The sequence below is a fragment of the Natrix helvetica genome (assembly GCF_964273705.1).
Source record: "Natrix helvetica genome assembly, chromosome: 1".
Lineage (NCBI taxonomy): Eukaryota > Metazoa > Chordata > Lepidosauria > Squamata > Natricidae > Natrix > Natrix helvetica.
In genome coordinates, this window is record NC_138548.1 from 292732852 (window position 1) to 292753867 (window position 21016).

Below are 21016 nucleotides of genomic sequence, written 5' to 3' on the forward strand. Positions count from 1 at the left end.
TTCCTCCAAGTTCCCCACCCCGCTTACTTCCCAATTCTGAAGTAATTTTGTAGGATTCTGACCAAGAATTGCCCTTTGAATGCAACTCGGCATTGCTCTTTATCCTCATTTAACAGCATTTATTCCTTGCCTCCCGTACTTGTTTTTAAATATGACCGGTGTGTGTGTATTATATCGGGTTTTTTTCACTCCCGCAAGGCTTCCAGATAGTCGAAACAATTCCCACAAGGATTCCGACGGACGTGAAATTGCACGTTTGAGATATACAACCCTTGCATTATGTAGCCCTTTCACGCAGGGCGCGAAATGTGCGTTCCGAAGAACCTTAAAATAGTCGACTGCGCCGACTTAACGGCAATCCAGACTTCAGTTACCGCCGAACGTCCGCCCATCTCCGGGCACTTGTAGAATCAGCTTTAGTCACGTGTTCTCATTCCCCACTAGGCTTTGAAATGAAGCATCGCGAGAACGGAGATCTCCCACTTTTCAACGTGCCGATTAAGGAAGCGGGGCTCTCGCGTTACTGGAATGCGCCTTTTGGTTCGAGAGCTCTCGCGATGTTTCGGAGTTGTGGGAGAAGACCGACACTTCGGGGGCGGCGACGCTGGAAGAAGATGGCGGACGAAGCGGGTAGCAACGGGGACGCTTCAGCCTTGCCGGTGGGAAAAGAGGCAGGTGAGGCTGGGGTGTTTCTGCCTTGCTGTTGCGGAGGACCGGTGGTCTTGCACCTTAATCGTCCTACCTTGTTCCTATACGCGTGCAGTATTGCGTCAAAAAATTAGGACTGGGGATGTTGGCCATTTACCCTTCTCCCCGCAGCTCTCAGGCGGGGCTTCAAGGATTGGGACCGGTGGCTGATCCCCCTTTCCCCCCCCCGCGCGCTTATCACGTGGCAGAACGAGCGCTGCTCAAAACGTTGCTCCACCCTCGCCCCCTTCCCCCCCGCCTGTGGATCGCTTTCTGCCTCCTCTCGAAGGTCCGTCGACATTTCCAGCACTTGCCAAACCGAGAGCTCTGGATACTTTTTCCTTTCAATTCGTTACCGGCGACAACCCGACAGACGCGAAGTTGAAAGACGCCTTGAGATGAAAAGGAAAATCAGTCGGGACAAGAAGTCGGGAATCTGGACGGTTTTTGAGTCCCAAGCTTGCGAAAACCCGTTACTTGTTAATAAGATGGTGTATAAGAGTTCGCCGTTTCGGTTGTGCTGTAGGGACACGACGCCCGACTCTCGGTCGACAACTTTATTTTTTTAAATTTCATTTATTTTGTCAAGCATGTATAAGATAAAAGTATAAACAAGATTATAAATACATAATTATAAATACATGAAATGGATACCCTATCCCATTAGGATAGGGACGGTAAACTTACGCACGCCCCTTACAGACCTCTTAGGAATGAGGTGAGGTCAACAGTAGGTTAAAATTATCGGGGTTTGGGGATGAACTTTAGAACTAGTGTCTCAGGAAATTTAGTGGTGCAATGAGAGAGAAAAATGTTCTTTCCTTGTGGCTTAATCAGGTTCTCCTTCCACCTGGAACCTTCCAGAAGACAACCTGTGAAACTTTCATCATCTCCAGAGAATAATGGCCATGATACTGATTCTAATAAGAATTAATAGTCCAAACATGAGGGATTAAAAACTGTATTTAGGATCATTTCTAAATCAATAGAACGCAGTCAGTTAATTTTGTGTGGCTTGTTGACTTTTGCCAGTGATTCATTCCTGGCATTGGATTTTATCCTACTTGATATATTGCCTCCCTCATTATACATATAAACTGAATTTCCAGAGTGAAACCCTAAAAGAGGTTTTCCCAAACTGTTGCTCATTAAATGTATTAAATTATCACACATATTGGGGACAAATGGCACATGATAGGTCTTGTCCCCTAATATCTGGAAAATGTGTTGAGGAAGGGTGTACTAAAGAAATGGAAAGTATGATAAGATATTTTAACAGGTGATATATTAGAAACTTTAAGAGTTGCATTGAAAAGGTGATTTCTGAGAACCTGTCTTGTTACCTTGTAGAGAGATAGTATTGCTCCAGCTGAGCAATTTTTCCTGCCAATGTTCTAGATTTCCTTGCAGGCTTATATGAGGATGCTAATATCTTATTGGGAAATCTCTACATCACAGATGAATCAGTAGTGAGGGCACATCCAATAATAGTTAAGCATATGTAGTAATAGCTACAAATTTTGTCTCTTGTCTGACAATTCTATGGATACATTGCCTATTCTAGACACCATGGATTGGATTGGATTGGATTTAGATAATATAAAAATCTGGAATAGGTAACCTTTTCAGGGCCAAGTTTTTCATTTAATCTTTCATCACACATTAGAATCAAACTCAAAAAGTAAGTGTAGAATTGGTACCAGACCAAAAAAAGCTGGCTGGCTGATTATGGTAATTAAATATGTTGGTCACCTTAAAAGTAATGTTATCAGAAACTTGGGGGGGGGGGGAATAATGAAATAGAATACAAGCAATTTGTAGGAAGGTAGTAATTATGCAGTGATGCAATAAAGGCAGAAATTTAAAGGTTTAGTTGTACCTGATGTTTTCTTAGTTTTCATCAGAATTTTGAACTTTATTCTTAGAATTGCCGATTTTCAGCCTAGAAATCTTTTCATCTCTTTAAATTATGCATTTAATGCTATGGATATATTTTAAATACATCTTTCTTGGTTACCAAAGATGGAGCTGATAGGGAAGATTTCACTCCATCTCTCCTAGGAAGATCTTAAGACTTTGCCCTGTTTGGACGAAACTCCCTCATTTCAGTCTTTAGTTTTGTTGGCTAGAAGAAGCAGTGGCTTTTCTTGGTGGCTTTTCTCAGGCTTTTCTCAATTCCATTCTAATAGAAAACGAGGAAAAATCCTTCAGTCCTTGGAAGGTGGAGAGAAAGTGTTAAAGAAGACCAATTTCATCCTTTTGGCCTAGAGATCTCACCTTAAATATTATGTGAGCAAAAAGCAGGGTAGGGAAATGGTTGCTGAAGTTCTCAGGTCCACTAACAAGACATGCTTCAAAGATAGAGAAGTTAAGGTCCAAAGAAAATGTTCCTCAAATTAATGCCGTCATTTTCCAGGTGGATGGACAATTGCATTTTCCAGGTGGATGGAAATTGCAAAAAAAAAAGGTGTTTTTTATTTGCAGTTGCATCATGGAGCCCACAGGCAGATACAAGTGGTATTAGAATCTGCTTGGTGGAGACAAGCTCTTTAAGTGACAAGAAAAATGAAGGAGAAGTTTTTGTCTTCACTCACCTTCAAAACCAGAGAGAAGAAGTTAAGGATGAAGAAAGCAATGAATCCTCCTACTGGATATAGTATGATAGTGTGTATTCTTGTAGGGTCACATTCTGTTAGCTACTAGTGCTCATTGCCAGTTGTAGGACAGTAGCCGAAGCAAACAGTCATTTAAAATAAAATAGACAAGTTTGAGCCTTCGGGTAAATGCTACTACAGAAGATACTTTAAACCAGTGGTTCTCAAGCTGTGGGTTGCAACCCCTTTGGGGGTCGAACGACCTTTTCACAGGTCACTGCGGAGCCTCCTGCGGAGAGGCTGGCGAGAAGCTGGCCCAAAGGGAAGGAGCCGCTCAGGTTCCTTGCGCGGCGGAAGGAGAGGTGAGGTGCCAGAAGACTGACGGGCTTCCCAGCAGGCCAGTTCAGCCGGCCTCCCATGCGACTGTTTTTCAGCAACTGTTCCTGCCCAGGAGCTCCTACAGGGCGCACGCCTTCACCAGGGTTGAGCTGCATCAAAGGGTAGAGGCTTGGTCAGCAAGAAGGGCAATGGCTGAGGAGAGGCTGCGGCCGCCACCGAGTCTCCACCTGACATCGCTTCCCCTCCCCCGGCACAGCCAGCTCTGCTTAGTTCCGCCAGGATCTGAAGAGGAGACCGTTAGCTGCTTATCTCTTGCGCGCACAAGCAAAATCCTTCCTAGGCCAGGATCAAGGCAGAGGGGACAATGATTCTCCTGCTGTCGCCACTGCGCAATGAGGTGAATAACTGGGTACGCAGTGCAGGGCAACCACACTGCGCAGGAGACTCATCAGCGCCAGACTCAGGTCGGCGCGAGCTGCTGTCCCCTTTGTGTTGGCTCAGGAAGGAGGTGAATGGGGAGCAGCAGCAGCAGCTGGTTAGGTGCAGGGGGGGGAAGAGCTCCAGTTCTCCTGCACTGCACAGGGCTCTGGAACTCTTCCCTCTCTGCATCCAGAGACGGCTGCTCCGGCTCTTTCCTGAGCCAACACGAAGGGGACCGCAGCTGGCGCTGATCTAAGTCTGACGCTGAGGAGTCTTCTGCGCAGCATGGCTTTCCTGCGCAGCGCAGCTAGCTACTCACTTCTCAGTGGCGGCAGCAGAAGGAGACGCTCTCCACACCGCCATGATCCCGGGCCAGGAGGGTATTTTGCTTGCACGCGCAAGAAAGAGATGAAAGAGAAAGGGGGGGGGGGAGAAAGAGAGAAATGAAAGTTGGAAGGAGAGAATGGGAGAGAGGGAAAATAGAGGGAAACAAAGAGGGAGAAGGGGAGGGAGAAAGAAATGAAAGAGCTGAAGGGAGAGAATGAGATAGAGGGAAACAAATCAGGGAAAGAAAGGAAGAGGAAAAGAAAGAAAGAAAGAAAGAAAGAAAGAAAGAAAGAAAGAAAGAAAGAGAAACTAACTTTCTCAGACCTATGACGAAAGCAATAGCAAGCTAGATCTCTTGCCAAGAAAACTGCAGTTTGCCAGAAGGCACAAATTGGAAGCAAGTCTGTTATTTTTTAAAGAAAATAACAAAGATGGCAAAAAATGCATCTGAAAATACAGTTATAATTTTGGATAACGTATTATATTGTCAAGCTCAAAAGAAATCAAAATATATATCCTATTGCTATTAGTACAATCTTGCCAGCTTCTATAAACTTAGAGTTCACTATGAAAAGATTACAGAGAAGCAATTTCCTACAATTAATAACTTTATTTTGGATTTGCTATCATGTTCAATGAGAAAGAAAGAAAAAGAAAGGGAAAAGGAAGGAAAGAAAAAGAAAGGAGAGAAAGGGAGAGGAAAAATAGACAAAAACAGAAAGGAGAGGAGAGACCCTATTCCCACAGAAAACACTGAGCCATGAAACCTGGGTAGGCATGTCTGGGGGGGGATGTCATGTGACTGAGTGGGAGTGAGGTTGAGTTGGCCACACCCACCCAGGTTTTGTGGCTCCTGGTGTTTTCTGTGGGAAATGGATCCAAATGGCTTTGAGTGTTTTAAGATTGTCGACCCCTTTCATTTATTTGTAATTAGAAATAAATATTTCACAATATATAACTGCATATTGTTTTTGTGATTAATCACTATGCTTTAATTATGTTCAATTTATAGCAATAAAAATACATCCTGCATATCAGATATTTACGGTTCATAACAGCAAAATTACAGTTACATAGTAGCAATGAAAATAATGTTATGGTTGGTGGTCACCACAACATGAGGAACTATTAAAGGGTCGCGGCATTAGGAAGGTTGAGAACCACTGCTTTAAACTCTTCTCACTCCATAGGAATGTGTAGTACATCCATGTCCTATTGGCTCCATCTTCAGTGATCAAGAAAGTAGTAGGACTTAATTATGAACTATCTTTGTTGTTACTGAAAGATAGACCTGACAGTTCTATCTTATAAAGAGGACAGAAACAGAGTCAATTTAAGAACTTACGGCACCATCAGTTAGCTATAATGTATTTGCTAACTATTTAAACATAGTTTGGTTTTCTAATTTTTGTTGTGGGTAGAAAACCTGTTAAAACTTATTCAAAATGGTACTATAGTCAGCTGAAATCAGTACGTGCAATTGAAAGATAACAGCTTTCTTCTACAGGAAAGAAAAAAGTCTAAAAATTGCCTTCTACCTGGAAGGGATTATTAGGTTCATTTTTGGTGACCAGAAAGGTACTTTTTCCTGGTCTATTCATTTTATTTTGTTACTGTGCTAGTTAGATATTTAGTTATATATGTATTCTTACATTTATATAGGCATGCTTCTTTGCAGTTAAGAAAAGCAAAATGTGGTTACCTGTTCAGTTATTAAAATGTTATTTATATATACTAAGCTTCACCTAGCCAATTATTTTTGTCCAGTTGGTATCATAAAATAGAGAGTAACAGTTGGAAGGGATCTTGGAGGTCTTCTAGTCCAAAGCATAGGGCTGTGAAAATTATACCATGAAATCAATAAAATTATCATTGTCTAAATTAAGATTGAGAATATGAGATCTTTTAATTACAGCTGAAATATTGACTCTTGCCGTAGCAAGAAAGGACAGAAACACTTGAAGACTATAATAATTTTAGAATACCAAAAGTTGTCTCACTGCTTTTAGTCTTTTAATCTGTGATAGACATCATGTATGCCACTTTGGAACACAATTTTAAGTGTGAATTTAACAGTTCTACATCAGTAACGAACAGATTTTACGATGATTGGATTGATCTTATTTTTGATAGAATTTAAATTTGGTGTGCTGGTTACAAATAAAAAAGAATTTTAAGCCTAAAATTCATCTTAATTATCAGAACATTTCAGTAGGTCCAGTTTACCTTAATAATTTATAGCTATTTCCTTACGTTGAGCTTCAGACTCTTCCAAAGTTTAAAAATAGATAAGGAGAATGTTCAAATCTAAATCGGAAAGCGATACAGTTGATGGATTTTCACTAAACATTATTACAAGCTGTTGGAATGTTTATCAGGTAACAGTTGTCAACAGGATTAGAAAAGCTGTTCCCAATTACCAGTATTAGGTATGAATCTTTTCTACTAGATTTTTGCACAGAAATGTAATGAACAGCAAAAGAAAATGAGCATCATGTGTTCGATGGTTCTATTGCTCCCATAATCTTTATAAAAACAAAAATGACAAAGCAACAATCTACAACACATATTCTACAATAAATCTCTTAACATTAAATTGCCACAAATGCTTGTTATCTGAGGATAGTTCTTAATCTGTTTTACTAAGTAATAATTCAGATGAGGTTTTTTCTCTCTGATGCTTTAACAGCAGCATTTTTAATTTGTTGTGTCAATGTAATGATTTGTTGGAGTTTGTAAAATGGGGTGTTTGTACAGAATTGCGGATCAATGATAGATGAGATTCTCTATTCATACATTTTTTTCAGTCTTCTTAATCCATGTATACATAGCAGTTAACTTGGTGTAGGATAGTTACATACTAACACTGGCCATTACATATATTGTCAAAACAGTCAATAAAATGGTTCTTTATCATCTTGACACAATGTGAGATATTAAATGTTGAAGATTTATAAGCCAGAAACAATGCTAGAACTGTAGTTTTCTACAGAAAGACTTTCATTGACCAGGTTTTTTTAACTGAAAACTAATGGAAGCATTGGCATTATATTTAAAATAAATGTGGATCAATAGTTGAAAGAAACATTGACTCTTTAATTGTGCTGTCTTAAAATTACTTTCTTTACAAGTGGAAGAGAAGGCAATGGCAAGCTATTTCTAGATTGTTACCAAGAAACTATATGCACATGAAATCACCAGGAATCAAGCCCAACTATTTTTTGTTTTGTTGAGTTAAATGTAATGAATAAAATATTTTTTCTCAGAATGTATTTGCTTTTTGTCTGATTAAGGCATTAAAATTGTCATTTCAGAGCATTTAACTCGTATTTGTTAGAAAGCAAAGAAATATTAGAGTTCTGTGTTATTCTGGAAAAGCCCATAAAGATTGCTTGGTGACTGCGACAATTCTTAGTTTTTAATTTACACATGTTCACATTCATGTATATATACATATTTAATGTTGTTCTTGCCTTTTACAGTGGATCAGCTGATCAAAGAAAATAGCCACATCTTCACTGATACCCAGTGCAAAGTATGTAGTGCAGTTCTCATCTCTGAATCCCAGAAGCTTGCTCATTATCAGGTGTGGTTTAAATTAGAAGTAGCTGTTGAAATTGCTGATGTGTGTATAAAAGCTCCTGGGTGTGCTTAGTCTTCTTGTCCTCTGTTATCTTTCTTCAGAGTAAGAAGCATGCAAACAAAGTTCGGAGATACATGTCTATCCATGGGGAAGAGGAATTCTGTCAGAATAAGAAAATAAAGCTGGATACAGAGCAGGTAATACCAGAACTCTAAAGAAGAATAAGCACATCATACATTATATTATAATAGAAAATCTGCTGGGTGCATTCAGTGCAGCAAGTCTTGGCCAATAGTACAATGTTCCAGAGATAATTTTTGACATTGGGCATTGTTGAAAAAACATTGAATCCAGTCTTCGATGAAAATAAATTTAAGCTTATTAGAAGACTACAATTCAGAGACAATTGTGAATTAATATTGTTACAGAAACATACATCTATTTTAAACTAAAGTTCTCTCTCATTACATCATTTGTATGGTGATGAGATCCTTATCAAATTATTTCCATTTTACAACATATTAAGCCTTACTTGAATAATTCTGTGTTACCATCACTGTCTTGCTTTAAATAAGGGACAATATTTAGTAAAGTGTGGTGCTAACAGTTTCATTTAAGTTCCAGTGTCTGAACATGGGACATTTTGATATGCTTTCCGTTGTCCCTTCAATCCCAATAAATGTCTGTGTTCCTTTTTACAAGCAACAGAGCAGTAACGGTGAAGACAGGAACAAATGCTGTCCCATCTGTAACATGACCTTTTCTTCACCTGTTGTGGCTAATTCTCACTACTTAGGCAAGACTCATGCCAAGAATTTGAAACTGAAGCAGCAGTCTCCTAAAACAGAAGGTATGATCAGGAAAGGTACAGAGGAGTTCTCTCCTGGCATTGTGGGGGAAAAAAACCTCTCGTCAGAATAGTCTAGGGCAGTGGTGGGCAACCTTTTTTTTCAACTGAGCCAAATCTCGCCAAAACCACGATTGAAATTTATTTTGAGAGCCACATTTTTAAAACCGAAAATACATAGGATGGTACACAGTTTTTAGTTTCAATAAACTCTGGCATTTGAAGCACGCAAGTCTTAAAGCTGTCAAGTTGCAAGACCCTTGCACCCCTAACCCTCTAGAGAAAAAAAACCCAGGGGTCTTCAAACCTGACAGCTTTAAGACTTGTGGACTTCAACTCCCAGAATTCCTCCTCCAGTCATGTTGGCTCAGGAACTCTGGCATTGAAGCATGCAAGTCTTAAAGCCGTCAAGTTGCAAGACCTTCGCACCCCCAACCCTTTAGAAAAAAAAAACCCCAGGGTCTTCAAACCTGACAGCTTGAAGACTTGTGGACTTCAACTCCCAGAATTCTGAGAATTGAAGTCCACCAGTCTTAAAACAGCCAACTTTGCAGACCTCTGTGTTAGCCCAAAGCCTGGCGCTGGGCGGGCCTTGCTCCCCCATTGGTGGAGCCCCAAGAAGCGAGGAGGGAGAAAAAGAGACGGAGGCCAAGGAGCTTCCCCCCCCCGCCCCCTCCCAGCAAAAATCTAACCGGGGAGCCGGGTGGGCAGTAGCAAATTAGCCGATCACGCATGCGTGATCGGCTAATTTGCTACTGCCCGCCTGGCTCCCCGGTTAGATTTTTGCTGGGAGGGGGCAGGGGGAAGCTCCTTAGCCTCCGTTTCTTTTTCTGCCTCCTCGCTTCTCGTCCCCGCCCAACTTCAGGATCCTCCCTAATCATTGTGGGTCGAAAAGAAAAAAGGGAAAGGGGCGCTTGTTTTGAAGTGCCCGAGAGGAGGGAGGGGAGTGGGCGCCCGGCACACAGAAGAGCCACATTAAAGTGTGTAAAGAGCCACATGTGGCTCGCGAGCCGCGGCTTGCCGACCACTGGTCTAGGGTTTATATACATTATGGTACAAACACTATACCATCAGTCCCTGTCCTCTACAAATAAGGTTTGTGTGTGTGTGTGTGTGTGTGTGTGTGTGTGTAAAGTTGAGAATTTGCATACTGGTGTCCCAAGTTTGATGACTGATACAATGGTAAAATGCCTGATGGAAGCACACAAAATACATATCCTTAATCATTTTGCCATTTCAGGTTATTTGTTTTGTAATCCATATACATGTGCATGTGCTAAGAACATTCAACCTTTATGCAGAATAAGAAAGAAATTTTCTGACCCTAGGATAGTTCTGGTTTTGTGAAAATATGCTTTTATCTTTCCTCTAATTTTTTGATTTTTTATCTTTTGGATTATATTTGTAGCAGCTTTATCCATTCAGAAAGAGCCAAGTAATCTTCTTCCCACTACTGTGTCCGCTAATGAAGAGAATCAAAACGCTTCTGACCCAGACAAATTCTGCAATCTCTGTCATGCTACTTTCAATAATCCATTGATGGCAAAACAACACTATGTCGGCAAGAAACACAAAAAGCAGGAAACCAAGCTTAGGCTAATGGCACACTATGGGAGAACTCCCGAGCAACCAGCTGTTTCCAATGGTGAGTATTTTATAGAAGGCTTTCAGAATAAAGAACAGAATCAGTTGTACATGTTCATAATGCCATAACTAACCTTTTATTTTGTTTTTCATGATATTGGGCTGCCTCACTTTTGTACAAGTAGTCCTTGACTTAGGAGCCCAAAATTTCTGTTGCTAAGCAAGACATTTGTTAAGTGAATGCTGCTCCATTTTATGACCTTCCTTGCCACAACTGTTAAGTGAATCACTGTATCAGTTGCCAGGAGTCTATTGATTGTGTGATTGTGGGGATGTTAGAATGGTCATAAGTATGAAAAACAATTATGTCTTTTTTTTTAGTACCATTGTAACTTCGAATGATCACTAAACGAACTGTTGTAAATCGAGGACTACCTGTTTTATGTACATTGAAACAAAATATACTCTTCTATTTTTCACAGTAGTTATATTCATGTGCAGAGTGATTAGGTTGGAACTGCTCCTTCTAGATGAGGAGAGAATTAGAAGAGACATCCTGAAAATTCTGGGCTTGGGAAAAGAAGCCTCTTAGTTTCTCACAAATGTCTTTAAAATTCTCCCAAATCTGAAACTTGGACACTAAAAGGAAAGCAAGAGGGTTGAGGCCAATGCTAAGAGAGGCAACGGTGGGTGGCGGAATTTCTACATCTAATCCTTAATTTTCCATGAGCTGCAAAAATATGGCTTCATTGTTTATAGTGCTACAATCTAGTATGGAAGGTTTTTGTTAGAAAGAAAATGAAGAAGAATGTATGTGCAATGTATCCAAAAAGAATAAATAAAAAGTCAGAAATTTAAATGTAAATGTTGACAGTGATACAAATGATCCATACCATTATTGTGAGTAGAAAGCATGTCAAAATAAGGATAACATTTGGTAGTTCAGAGGTAAACTAGAATTCAGAATTAAGCAAAATGATTCATGAAGTTGTAAGTAAAACAAAACAAGTGAATGAAGACTTAACAGTTGGCAAAATATACTTTTTAAAAACAGATTATAGAACTTGTTAGTAATTTGGATAAGACATTCTTGGCAGTCACATGAGACTATCAATATAAAAGCAGAGTATCCTGATAGTCTGCCCGTGTGACAGCTTATCTCAAAATGAATAGGAAAATCGTATATGGATCATAAAGATAGACCTCTCAAAATAATATCAATGTGGTAAAAATAGCTTTTTAAAGAAATGTTTAAAAATAACTATGTCCAGTAAAACAATAGATTTGTGAATGGAGCTTCAATCTGATCCAAACCCAACATTTAATTCTGTAATTTGAAGGATTCTTCCAAAAGGTTTGTTCTAGCCTCCTATTAACTGTCTATTATAATATTGAAGTTTCATAGGAACGTACCTTTGGCAATGATTCTCATCTACCCCATCCCGAAATATTTCCAGGCAGAGAACTTAACTTCAATTTGTTCCTCCTCTTATCTGATAACATCTGATAATATATCCTCACCGATTGCCCAGTTTTGTGCCTCTGTACGTGTGGTTTATCTTACTTCAAGTTGAATATTCTGATTCATTTATTTGTATTCCTGCAACTCCCTACTTGCTTTGCAGAGATCTGTGATGGAATTATCCTAACTATCCATTAAGTGTTTGTTTTTACAGGTAGTTCTTGACTTACGACTACTCAATCTTGTGAGTGCCAGTAATACCACAAACATCTTTTTCCCAAATATTTATCTTCGTTTATCCCTCTTTTCATTTTAAGTATAGATAGCACTCGATTATGAAGGCAGTTGAGACGAGAATTTCTGTCACTGAGTGATGTGGTTATAAAGCAAGATGTCACATGACCACATTGCTTGGCAACAGCAATCCTGGATGGAGGGTTGGGTTGGTTGGATGGATGGAAAATATATTAGATTGATTCATAATTGAGTGTTATTGGGGTTCATAGCAGGGGAAATAGCAACCTAGAGGAGCATTATTTAAAAGCTTCCATAATGAGAATTTTAGGTAATTGTCCAATCTGCAACTTCCATCCTGTTGATTTTAAAAATGGCTGGTCCTATTAATCATTCAGAAACATTCCACATTTTAATGATTTTCATAGATATTTTAAGAATCAACATTTTATCTGTTGCACTGTTGCCATTCTTCATTCTTTTCCTCCGGAATGGGAAGAGGACCTTTATATATTTCTTGCCTTTAAAATTATTATAATTCCCAGGTGATCTGGCAGATGTGTCTTTTTTGGCCTTTTTCAAACATTCATTAAAAACTACATGGCAAAGTATTCATTTGAGTATGTTGCTTGCAATTCTTTCTAAGGAAAATATTTCTAACAGAACTTAATTAACCAGAAACAGATGAATTGCAAAATATAATACTTCAATTTGGAACAGTGTGTTTATGTCACATTTCATTTAATAGTTTTTTAACAACAACAAATGTTCATTTTCCTTCTGGTATAGTTTAAGGATCTGAGAAAGAGAGTAATGCAAAAAAATAGCTCTGCAGCAGGAGTTCTACAGTTTTTAGAAAAGAATCATGCTTCAGGAGATCAATGATCAGAACTCCCATTATTATTATTTTTTAATATCATTGCAATCATAGTGGGCTCAGAACAGCTCTTTGAAAGGCAGTAATGTTAATCTCCTCTCAAGATGCCTTTTTCTAGATTGAACACACCCACGCCGTAGTAAAAATTATTTTGTTTGAAAGCATACATTTAAATCCTGAAAACAGCACACCATTAATGTTCGAATTAAGTTTGAACTCCCTGCAGCGGCTATAATTAAAGAATAGGAAAGTTGGCTATATGATCATAAATCTGCTCTGTTGTGTAAATTAAACTGACAATGACTATGACACTGCTTAGAATTCCTAGCATTACAGTACATAGAGTCATTGTGAATGCCTCTTTACGGTTAATTATATCGACTTGGCTCTTTAATTCAGTTAATTTGATGCTCAAATTTTGTGATATTTTCAGCTGCAAAGGGATATCCCTGCAATGACTGTAACATAGTACTGAATTCTATAGAGCAGTATCAAGCTCATATCAGTGGCTTCAAACACAAGAATCAGTAAGTGCTTTATTTTTTTATCTAAAATAACAGATGTAATTTTCAGACATGACCACTGAATTGTGTTAATGTTTAGTGATATATAATGCTTGGTGGTAATAAAGGTTTTTCATCCCTTTATTAAATTGAATTAATATGCTTTTCTTTTAGAAGACCATGTAGTTTAATATTCCTAAAAAATCTTCCTTGTGTCTAGCAACCATAATTATAATGCTGAGAATGGAAATTTAGGAATTTTGCTATTTACTCTATCCTTTGAAATTCACCCTGCCTTAGCCCAGCTGTTGCAAACCCCACAGAAAAACAAATTATGAAGCATTCAGAAAAAAATTATTCTTAACGGGCAGGTTACATTGCCTCATTCTTTCAGATAACTTCAATATTTTCTGGTTTAAATTGTTGTTCTTCACTCTTCTGTTAGAGTGATTTTTCTTTTAAAAATCTGGGGGTTTTATTTATGTTTGCTGATTTATGTATCTGCAAGTTGCCAAAATATGTACAAGGGCAAATAAGCACAGTGAGGACATACACGTACATTCAGCATTAAGCTGATATTGCTTTATTCTCTGAATTGAATTTCTGTTGTCACACCATCCTTTGTGCCTGCCCTAAATTTGCTCCCAATGCTCTGAAACAAATTGTACAGGAATGGTGATACTACCGTGTTTCCCCCAAAATAACACAGGGTCTTATTTTCTTTTGCCCCACGAAATATGGCCTTGGACTTATTATAGGGGAGGGCTTATTATTTTCTGGGGCAGGCGAGAAGTGAGGCGCGCCTTTTACCTTTCCAGCTCCATCGCGTTCCACCCCCTGTCCTTCCCTCCTGCGCAAAAAGCCCGCCGCAAAAACAGTGGCAGGAGAAGCAAAGTGCTTCCACCCCCCGCCCTTTCCTCCCGAGCAAAAAGCCCGCCGCAAAAAGAGCGGCAGGCCAGCAATGCGATCACCCCCTCCCGCCTGTTCTTTCTCGCACAAAAAAACACCGCCCATCCCACCCCAATGGTACAGACAGCCTGCCTGGTTCCCTTCCCCGCCGTCCCTTTAGCGAGGGGTGGCAGGTTTCGGGGGAGCCTCGCTTCTAGGTTCACACCTTTGGCTTTGGCTTTCCTCCTAACCCTCCTGCCTTTGGAATGCTTGAGTGTTGCTTACTGTGTTTACTGTACCTGACCAATCATGTACACTCCTCACACACTCTGCCCATGTGGCTATCCCAAGTCCCATGGCATTCACATCACACCTCTTCTGCTGCTTGTGCAGCCTTCCCAAGTTTCACCCTTGCACTGTCTTAACGGACATTTGTGCACCCTTCCCATCCATCAGCAGCCACCCCAAGCCCTGTTGCACTTGCATCCTTCTGTCCCCACCATTCATGCAACCTTATGCAATCTCTCTGAGCCTCATACTCCTGCCCCATCTCCCCAGCCAACTGTGAACCCCTCGCTTCCTCTCCCACCAGTGGTGTCACCCTGCATTGCTTAGTGACTGAAAAATGTTGGTCCCAATTGCCACTGTAAGTCAAGGACTACCTGTAAAGTAGAGAAACCGCTATTGCTAAAGAACTCAGGCCTGTATGGTGGAAGCACACTGCACGAATATGTAAATAAATGTCTTCAGTTTCCCTGAGTGAATCCGTTTTTAATCCTCTGAAGCTAGTTGTCTCAGAACAATTCAGTTGAATAGTTTTGGTGTTCTAATTGTATCAGCCAATGGGAGAGCTTCTTATTTGGGCAGAATTTGTTTTAGAATATTTCAAATAGAACCAAGCAAATAATAACATTAAGTAATGGCAAGCCGCTTAATTGAGGAAATCACATTCTATGAAAACTGTTGGTGTACACTTTCTGTGAAACCTAAGTAGAGAATTTTTTTTCAATGAACCATAAACCGCATGCTCATTTTTGGATTCCCATAGCTCCTTTCTTTTGTGCCATTGAAATTTGGCAGTTTCTTACTAGAAACCAACTGCATGCCTTTTTCATTGTTTTTAGGCTTGCTGATTAAGCAATCAATGTAACTCCTTTTAAAAAACAACAACCCCACTTTTCTGCAAAAGCCAGAAATCCTATTTTTGCTCAGTTACATGACATGTTGTAGCTGCTACTTCACATCACTATTGAAGTTCTTGTGCCAAATAAAATGTTTCAAGATGGAATAAGTGCACAAAGGTGGTTCATTCTGCCCTAGAAAATGCTGCTCAGGACAGTATCCTATTGTTTTTTCTGACTGTTGAGCTCAAGAAATTCTGTTCTGTCCTAATAGATTAGGTTGTTGTTATTATTTATTATCACTTTTTGAAGGGTTACCCAAATTATTAATTTACTGAGTTAAATCCATAACATTTATTTATTTATTTATTTATTTATTTATTTATTTATTTATTTATTTATTTATTATTTATTTATTCACATTTCTAAACCGCCCCCTCTCCCAAAAAGGGACTCGGGGCGGTGTACAGTCCACAATAAATCACAGATAAAATACAAATATAAATAAAGCTATAAATATATGTATGTATGTGGAGGAGGTTAAAATTAAGAATCCTGTACAGAAGAATAAATATGAGGCTAAAAGCCCTAAAAACAATTAAAACTAAAACATTACCCTTAAAATAACCAGATGAGAATATACTACCAGGAGTTCATAGATGTAACATTTATAATCATGCCAGGCCAGCTAGTCGGAACAGGTGAGTCTTCAATTTTTGACGGAAGGAGCGGAAGTCCGAAGTGGTTCTAATGTCGGGGGGGAGGTCATTCCAGAGGGTTGGGCCCATCACAGAGAAGGCTCTACTCCTCGGCGCCGCCCGCTGGCATTGCCTAGCGGACGGCACTTGGAGAAGGCCTTCTCTGTGAGCGCGGATTGGCCGCAGGGATGTATGTGGGAGGATGCGATCCCGCAAGTAACTAGGTCCTGAGCCATGGAGCGCTTTAAAGATAGTAATCAGGACCTTGAAACGCACCCGAAAAACCACAGGTAGCCAGTGCAGCTCGCGCAGGAGCGGTGTTATGTGGGAGTATCTAGACCTCCCCATGATAACCCGCGCGGCCGCGTTCTGGACTAGCTGCAGTCTCCGGGTGCGTCCCAAGGGAAGCCCCATGTAGAGAGCATTACAGTAATCTAGGCGAGACGTCACCAGCGCATGAGTGACTGTGCGTAGGGCATCCCGGTCCAGTAGGGGGCGCAATTGGCACACCAGGCGAACCTGGTGGAACGCCCCCCTTGCCACGGCTGCCACATGGTCATCCATTGACAGCCGGGCATCTAGGAGGACGCCCAAATTGCGCGCCCGTTCCACAGGGGGCAGTAGCTCGTCCCCTATGGCCAGCGATGGAGTCAGCTGGCTGAACCGAGGTGCCGGAAGCCACAGCCACTCAGTCTTGGAGGGGTTGAGTTTGAGTCTGTTGTCCCCCATGCAGACCCCGACGGCTTCCAGACACCGGGACATCACTGCGACAGCCTCGTTGGGGTGGTTTGGGGTTGAAATGTACAGCTGCGTATCATCAGCGTACAGATGTTATTCAACCCCAAAACCACGGATGATCTCACCCAGCGGCTTCACGTATGCATTGAACAGAAGGGGCGAGAGAACCGACCCCTGCGGCACCCCACAAGAGAGTGGCCTCGGGGTCGATCTCTGCCCCCCTGTCAACACATATTGCACACTACAGTTGGTTTTAGGTAAACTGATTAAATGCCACGTCTTTCACAATATAATAAATTTCACTAAGCACTAACTGAGTGCTGAGTGCTGGTAATGCACCAGTCAGCCAATTGTTGTAGCAATTGTTCAGCTTTGCTGACAAATCCGGTCCGCTAAATATCAAGCTGTTCTATGCAAAGTTAAAGTTTCTGGTTTATAGTTTTAGTTGGGTTGAAGAGGCTTTATGCCAAAGGTTTGCAATATTTTTTCTCAGGTAGGTATCTATGCTCATTTTATCACACAGTCTCACTTAAAATTTATAGAACAATTTTTTAACATGAAATTGCATGTGCTCTTTTGAAGTGGCTCCTTTTGGAATCTTGTGAAATTTTTCAAGATCTTTTTGTTCTCGATTTAAACACAATTTCCAGGAGGCAGATATGTACAATTTATAGAGCTAACGTTATTCCTTCCCTTCCCCACTCCCCAGCATACCAGGAGGCATTCCTGTAACAGCACGATACCAGAAACAACTGTACACACGAGAGGAAACCACCAGCCCTGATGGCCCCAGCTATTTCAGCCAGGACCTCTAGAGCAAAGTGCTGTGCTTGTCTCTGGATTGCTCGTGGCTCAAAAGTGAACCCTTTTGCCGGCCTGCTATGATATTACAGTCCTACTGACTAAAAGAGATCCTCCTGGTCTGCAGTGTACAGGTTTAGCTGATCCAGAACCAACTATTGGCTAAAGGATTTAGAAGGGACATCATTACTACTTGGCATTTGCTCAGTCCTTTAGAGTAGTTTTCATTGTGTAATCTCTTACTGTAACAGCAGACGGGGGTGGGTGGGATGTGGGGTTCTCTCGGGACCCATCAAGGCTTGGCATTTGCTGGGATTCCATCTTGAGCCCATCCTTCCCTTCTGCCTAGAAGACGCAGAAAGGAGTCCTACAACACAGGAACAGCCAAAGGAGATCGACCCTAGGAAGAAAGATCTTTAAATCATGATAACACGAGGCTTGTTATCTAGGAGACGTGGAATGGGTGTAATGGACAGACTAACTATCCTTGCTTAGAATGGGGTGTTGTATTCATCTTGCCCCTGCTGGAATTAATAGGGTTTGTGTGCAGTTTCTTAAGTCATCCATTTTGCCATTCATAACTACTTTGTATTTCAGCAGATGTTGGCTTTGGAGCAACTGGTGGTCCGTTCAGTAAAAAAAATTCTGTTAGTATGCATAATCAGCTTCAGAAACACAAGAAGGAGGGGACTCTGGTGCAAATAGTGATACCTCCCTAAAGCTCCACTCTTTCTGTTCTTGGCATTCTTCTTCTGGAAACTGTAATGTGTTTGAACCTATGTGTATACCAAGTTTTTTATGTTAAAATGTTAATGAGAAATCATTTGATGTGGTGATGGAGGCTCTTAATTTTTGTTCTTTAAGGCATTCTTACAGACAGAAATAAATTGAGAGAACCCAGAGGCTGCATTTTTATTATCGAGTGAAAGTGGTGTTTGTAGGTGAACCTTCCCTGAGGCATATTTTATTCTTGGTAGTGTCAGCTCTCTCATTTCTTTGCAACTGTCCTGAAGCTTAAATATTGGATGATGTGTTTTAGAGGCATCTGTTCTCTAAGATTTCTATTGTCTTCTTGCTGGTAAATTTCTAGAACATAGGAGGGAATTCTACTTAAGTTGATTTGGTTGCATGTTTTCTTTAGAAAAGAAAGAAGTATAATCAGTTCTGCTAATATTAGATTCTTTCCCTGTGCATGTAAAAATGGAGAACTGTCAATATCTACATGTGTTAGAGTACCATAAGATAGTAGCCACTTTATGTACCCCACCTTTAAAACTACTCCTATTTAGAACCAGCTAACAAATGTTCGGCTTCAAATGAAGCAGAATTTTATAAGACTTACTGTCACTTTAGAGGTCCTTTGATCAGTAGCTTGTTTAATCTACAATCTTCATAATGAACAGGAAGACCATATCCTTTCCAGGTAATTGATTTCTAGGTCCTGCATAGTCTTTCTTATTATCACTTAATCTTCCTAAATGAAGCGAGTTGGCAGGAAATGGGTATGAAAATTGGGGTATACTACCTTCTATTTTATATAGTGGTAGGTCATGTGAATTTGCATCCCCTTCTGATTGAGTGAGAGTATTGCCTGGCATTTTTTACCTTTTTGGGTAGTCTCTATTTCCACCGGCATTATTTGTGATATTGAAATAACATGAATATTGCTACCTTATATATGTTCACTGGCGTATATATATTATCTGTTAATACGTGTGCATGCGCACATTCCCTTTTAGTCCATTGGTGTTTTTTTTTAAAGAAAATTAAAAGAATCTTATCTTTGTGTCTACTTTTACAGCTGAACTATTATGGTAAGATTCAAAGTAGACCAGAAGGACTTTTTTTACGTATAATGATTTATTTCCATCGATTATCATACCTGGCAAACCCCTTCTGCTGCTTTCTTTGGGCATAAATTATTCTCTACCACTTTTGCCCAATTCAAGCAATTATTTTAAAAACTTTGCTTACATTCATGACTTCTTATTTACTTAAGTGTTCTGATGTTGCATCTCATTATTTCCAGTAAATTCTGAAGTAAATTCCCTTTTTTCCCTCAAAATATAGTTTATTTTTGCAAGAAAAAAGGAGTGATAGGATTTAAATAATATTGTGTGTAAATCTGTGATAAATATATACACATAGACACTTTCTCATGACAGTTTTCCTGTGAATAATCCTTCAAATATTATCTTCTGACTTTTGGTGGTTATGTGTACATTAACATTAATTTTCTTCTTTCTCGACATTTAAGTTTTCTGTTTTGGCATTCTCATTGTCCAGCATCTTGTGCACTATTTGAGACTTGGTCTGTGATATGCCTAGTGAGCTTTCACAGTCTACATTGTAAAGTTTTGGAGATTATGGTTGCCTGTATAAACTTTTGACTTTAGAATTTTATTTCTATTGTATATTGAATTATTGAATCATTTTGCAGTTGCTAAGTGTTGATAATTTTGGCAAATGCAAGGGTGAATAAGTAGTCTGCTACTTCAATAAAGTGATTAATATTTTGGTCCAGACTAAGTACAAATGGGATAAGGTAAATTGGTGAGTTACAATTAACCTTTTGCCTATTTTCTCTTTTTTAAATAGTCAGGCATCCTTTTTCTTATTTTAGAGATTAAAGAATTGTTTTTGTATTCATAGCAAGTGTATGTGTTACTTGTGTAATATTTGTACTTTGGAAAAATTATTCCCATCAAGGGCTGGGTTTCAGAATCACAATTCTGCGCATACATCAAATATTGCAATATCTGAATCGATATCATAAATTTAGAATATTTAGGAAAAGTGTTGGGACAGAAGCTTGTGACAGGCTTCATTCTTATTCTTAGACCTTAAGTACCATCTTGTATCATTTTTGATACAGCACTAGGCATATACAGACTATTTACTGCTCTGAACAGTATGTATATAGTGTTATGGTAAGAGTAGGTAACTGTTTTATTCATTCATTTGAATGAATAATTCTAAAAAATTGGGGATGAGATGAAATAAAGATCTAGATGGGTATTAATTTGGAAATATCTGTTGCTAAAACTGTATTTTACTGTGTAAGCTTAACAATGTAGAATATCATTGCTTGCCAAACTTGTGAAAATTAATTTCATCCTGTCAAATAGCACCTTAGTCATCATAATCTAGATGATAAAAGCAGTGGGTAAAATTAATTTAGGAAACTGAAATATTCCTTAATAATCTGTTAATGCAGAATTAATTTTTAAAATTAATGTTTTTCTGAAGACACTTGCCTCCCACTCAGAAGGTTGAGAAATTCAATCCTAGGCAGTGACAGATATTTCTATAT

General features: G+C 39.6%; 1 protein-coding gene across 4 annotated transcripts; it reads left to right on the plus strand.

Moving 5' to 3' along the window:
- The first annotated feature begins 437 nt into the window (after positions 1–437).
- ZNF346 (zinc finger protein 346) lies at positions 438–20354 on the plus strand. 4 transcript variants are annotated; one of them, XM_081949351.1, is made up of 7 exons: positions 438–675; positions 7850–7953; positions 8052–8147; positions 8653–8800; positions 10206–10442; positions 13388–13481; positions 17612–20354. In XM_081949351.1, exons 1-7 carry the CDS (start codon positions 453–455, stop codon positions 17715–17717), a joined length of 1008 nt encoding a protein of 335 aa, XP_081805477.1. In that variant the 5' UTR covers positions 438–452; the 3' UTR covers positions 17718–20354. The 4 variants fall into 4 exon arrangements, with proteins under 4 accessions (XP_081805477.1, XP_081805478.1, XP_081805479.1 ...); XM_081949352.1 differs by having other exon boundaries at positions 10209–10442; XM_081949353.1 differs by having other exon boundaries at positions 8659–8800.
- The last annotated feature ends 662 nt before the right edge of the window (positions 20355–21016 follow it).